A 4,135-nucleotide genomic window follows, 5' to 3' on the forward strand; every position below is an offset into this window, starting at 1 on the left:
GACTTCTCATTGATGTTGTTGTGTAATTCATTTTTGAAAAACATTACCAAAACTACGTTGAGTATCTCTTTTTAAGGCAAGAGATTCCAAGGGCAATAGACTTAAATTTCAGATTTGCCTGGGTTTCGAATCTCTGACTTCCATCTATGATCTATCTCACACTTGCTAAGATATACTCACAGATAAACCGGAGCCCTCAAGCAAATTGCGTTCGAATATTTTACTGCTCATTAACTCAAGTTAATGTACAAGGATGGCATCAAACGCCCAGAGCAATTAAAATCCTACAGAAATTAGGTATCACCTTCTTATTCTGATTTACAGTTCAAGTTAACACAGTGAGTGAACCACATTCTTCACAGTAGGTAAGAGAGGTTGTACCACAAAAAGCAACCAAAATATATATAGTAGTAGTAATTTAGAGATCAATGTCAAGGAAAAAAGGACACCCAAAATGACATTTTCATGGTTCTTATTTGTTATTGTTGCTATTACAGTTCAGCTTTGGGAAGTATTGACTTAAATAATGGCACTAGGTAAAGAAATCATTCCTTGGAATAACCTACAACCAAAGTAAAGAAAATGTTGAAATGAGGGGAAAAGAGGCAAAAATAAAGGAGGAAAGTAACTTGGAGAAAAATACTTGGATTACGGCCCTTTCTTTATTTGCTTAAGGCTTGAAATGCATCATTGAACATTCACAACAACCTTCTAATCATCCACTCATGATTCTCACCCAAACATTCGTAGTATATTATATGTACAAGAGGAACGAACACAGAGTACACATCAAAGGGAAGAGCCAAAAGGCATCCTCTCCTCAAACCCCACGATCTACAACTAGAAATTTTACCAAATTGGAATCGACCTCGAGTAGAGATCCCTCCTGGTATGGAGCGCTTTAACTCCATAATCGAGCAAGTGGAATACTGAACTCCTAAATAAAAACAAAAAAAGAAGAGAAACTTTTACCAAATTACACCTCAACAGTACCTTCTGATTATTGCTTTTTGCTGCTTTCTTTGAAAGCTCAGTCAAAACTTTGAGTTGGGGATTCCTTTTGGGGTTACTTGGGCTGAGGGCATTCTTTTTGACAAACCCTTCAAGACCTCATTTCCCACATTGTACTCCAAGATGAGTGCTTTTTCTTCAAAACATCACAATTTGCACAAGATTTCTCCTCTTCATCATTAGCTGGAAACAAAATTAAATAAAAATGAAACACGGTTTAGTTCAAATCACATCAGATCCTAATTCAACAATCACCAATTCTCCAAAGCAGTTGTCATATCTTTAGCTTTATTGACACGTAGATTTTAATGTTTTACACCAAATACTCAACACCTTTTATAAGAAAGTTGACAATAGTTTGTTTCATAGATGATGATTGAGACATCTATTCTAACTTTCCAAATCTAAATCCAAAAATGTCAACTACAGATGCCATAAGTTACCTACTGTCTTCTTTACACAAGAAAAACTTTCCTTCTTATCCTTTCTTTGTCCCTTGGGAGATTTTCCATTCTGCCGCCCAAAAAAAACCAAAGATGACGAAAAAATTGTGTCCAAATTCAATAATCAAATACAAATTCAATGGGGGGAATCTTTCTTTTGGTTGTAATTCAAGATTTGTGAGCCTAAAGTTAGTATGAGACAAAGAAAAAGAGAATAAAATCTCCAAATAAGTTCACAATATCTACAAGTGTTGGATCATGGAGAGTTTAAAGAACATGATTACAAAAATAAGTTCACAATTACTACGTCATTTGGTTCGTGGACTAAGTTATCCTAGGATCATGATAGTACATAGTTGGATGGGATATCCCATTATGAAGTTCAGGATAAATTTATACCTTCAACCGAAAACGAATTACAAATTTGATCCCACACTTAATCCTAAAATATCCCACCTTATGCCGTGAACCAAACGATCCTAAGTACGACTATAATCTTTTGAAGACAACATTAAGACCGTTGAAATAATTCCTGAAAACATAACTGTATTCACATTTGAAACGTACCAAAATTCACCTATATATGCTCAGCTATTTAAAAATATCCAGCCTAGTTAGATTCTAAAAAAGTCCCATCACCATAAAAGGAAAACAAGAAAAGCACCTTAAAGAGATTCACCACTCAAATTGTCCACTCTTTGAGTATGCAACACTAACTCTAGTGTATCAATATTACTAGTAATACTTTCTACAATACAATATCAGCCGTCCATCTCAGATTACCAAAATCTACCAAGTAAACTCAACAAAACTCAACTGGAGAAAGCCTTAATAAAGAAAGAACAAAACTTACCAAGAAAAGGAAATTTTAGTCTTTAAAAATGATGGAATCCGCCATTTCCATCAACGGTTCCAAGCAATCCGGTGAGAATTTCCTTGCAAACATGTAAGAACTCATTGAATTCGTCGAATTCGACTTTCTGAGCTTGTAAATCAGCTCAGGGGATACTTCAGGTGGATGATAAGTATGTGGATGTCCATCAACTGAATCAGTCCAATTCACTCTCGTTAATGTATAGCGAGTACACCCATCCGGATCCTCCATCGATAACAAAGTAGGAAAATAATGTTCTTCAGGATAACAAGATTCAATTTTTAAACAAGGCTTCTTGAATTTCCTCCATAGCTTACTGTCCTTAATCACCATTAACGAATGCTTTCTAGTAATAACAAAAAACTGCGAACCCACTTTGAATTTCTCAAAACTGACTTCGGGTTCCATCACATTCTCCCCTCTAGCATTATACCTATCTAATAACGAAGGAGATTCATTAAGAATCTCTATATAACTAGGAAACTCCATTTTCCTAGACAATTTCTGGGTATCCAATAGAAAACTATAAAAGTAATTAAACGAGTGTAAAGGTATACAATGCTGAGAAACAAGACCAAAATACGCATTATCCGGATCATCTAACAGCGCGTGAGCAAGGAGACGGCGCGTGGCAGAGATCAACGTCGGCGAAGAACGTTGAGTTCTCTTCGAATGAATAAATCGGTCAGCAAAAACACCTACGGGAGGTGTAATCCTCACAGATGGGTCAGCGTGAATGTAGATATTGTACAGATGCGGATCGGAGCTATTGAAGAATTTGTTCCACAATAGCTGAAAGTGTAAATCGGAGTTGGTTAAAAACAGGAAAGCGATTTTGGGTCGGCGGAGGGTGGTGGAACCGAGACGGAATTTGTTGGAGGGGTGTTTGTTATGGGTTGTTTTTTTGAGGAAAGTGGAATCGGCAGCGATGGCTTTATGAAAAAGGGAAAGATCGTCGAGTTCATCAGGGAGAGAAATGGGGATTTGTCGTTGAGGGAAGATAGATGGAGGGAAGAAGAAGTAGATGATAGGGATAGTGATAACAAGTGTAAGAGATGGGATAAGGATGTAATATTTGAACATTATGAGGGGAAAAATGGGGGAAGAAAGAAGAAGGAGAAGGAGATAAAGATAGTGATGGAGAAAAGATTTAGAGTGAAAATAGCATTGTTTGTTTGATTTGGGGGAATCGGAGTATTGATGGGACCTTAGAAAGGGGAATTAGGGTTGATGGGAAGAAGACGAAGAAGAGTTGAAGTGAGATTTGTGAGATTTTTGGAGATAGAGAAGAGAGATGAATATGGTGAAATTGGTTTTGAGTAGAGAGGGGGGCCGTGGGGGGCGGGGTAGGTATGGTGAGGGGGTTAGGGGTGTAGAGAGGGGCTCTTTTTCATTTATTTTTTATTTTTCTGGTAATCTGACGTAAAGGACTACATCAAAATAGAAAACAAATTTTTATTTGAAATTTTTTATGTCAAAAATAGAGTTGTAGTTGTGTTTGGATACAATACTTATTTTAAGGATTAATTATTTATTTTTAAAATTATGAAAGTCATGTTAAAAAAGTGATAAATAAAAGTGAATTGAGGAAATAACTATTTGTGAATGTTATATAAAAATAGGATGAATCATAAAAATGGAAACTTTAGACCAGAAGTATGGAGCACAACATAACATTATGTAATTTTTTAAAGTTAGGTGTGGTAAACTTATGTTTGTCTAATTCTTTAGTTTTTTCTAAAAAATAATAATAATTTAGAAATAAGCTAATTCGTAATTTTATTCTAACTAAATATAAAATAAATTT

At 35.5% G+C, this 4,135-nt stretch overlaps 1 protein-coding gene across 3 annotated transcripts; it reads right to left on the reverse strand.

Moving 5' to 3' along the window:
• Positions 1-431: 431 nt before the first annotated feature.
• On the reverse strand, positions 432-3,683 carry LOC107875688 (glycosyltransferase BC10). Of its 3 annotated transcripts, XR_007056810.1 has the most exons (3): positions 2,308-3,659; positions 994-1,194; positions 432-562 (listed from the first exon to the last, which is right to left on the reverse strand). XR_007056810.1 is itself a non-coding variant. In XM_016722496.2 (2 exons), the coding sequence occupies exon 1, from the start codon at positions 3,409-3,411 to the stop codon at positions 2,323-2,325; it is 1,089 nt and encodes a 362-aa protein (XP_016577982.1). In that variant the 5' UTR covers positions 3,412-3,683; the 3' UTR covers positions 630-1,194; positions 2,308-2,322. The 3 variants fall into 3 exon arrangements, 1 of the variants encoding a protein (XP_016577982.1); XR_007056809.1 differs by lacking the exon at positions 432-562 and having other exon boundaries at positions 630-1,194; positions 1,455-3,659; XM_016722496.2 differs by lacking the exon at positions 432-562 and having other exon boundaries at positions 630-1,194; positions 2,308-3,683.
• Between the last annotated feature and the right edge of the window lie 452 nt (positions 3,684-4,135).

Source organism: Capsicum annuum, chromosome 6, assembly GCF_002878395.1.
Source record: "Capsicum annuum cultivar UCD-10X-F1 chromosome 6, UCD10Xv1.1, whole genome shotgun sequence".
NCBI classification, from domain to species: domain Eukaryota; kingdom Viridiplantae; phylum Streptophyta; class Magnoliopsida; order Solanales; family Solanaceae; genus Capsicum; species Capsicum annuum.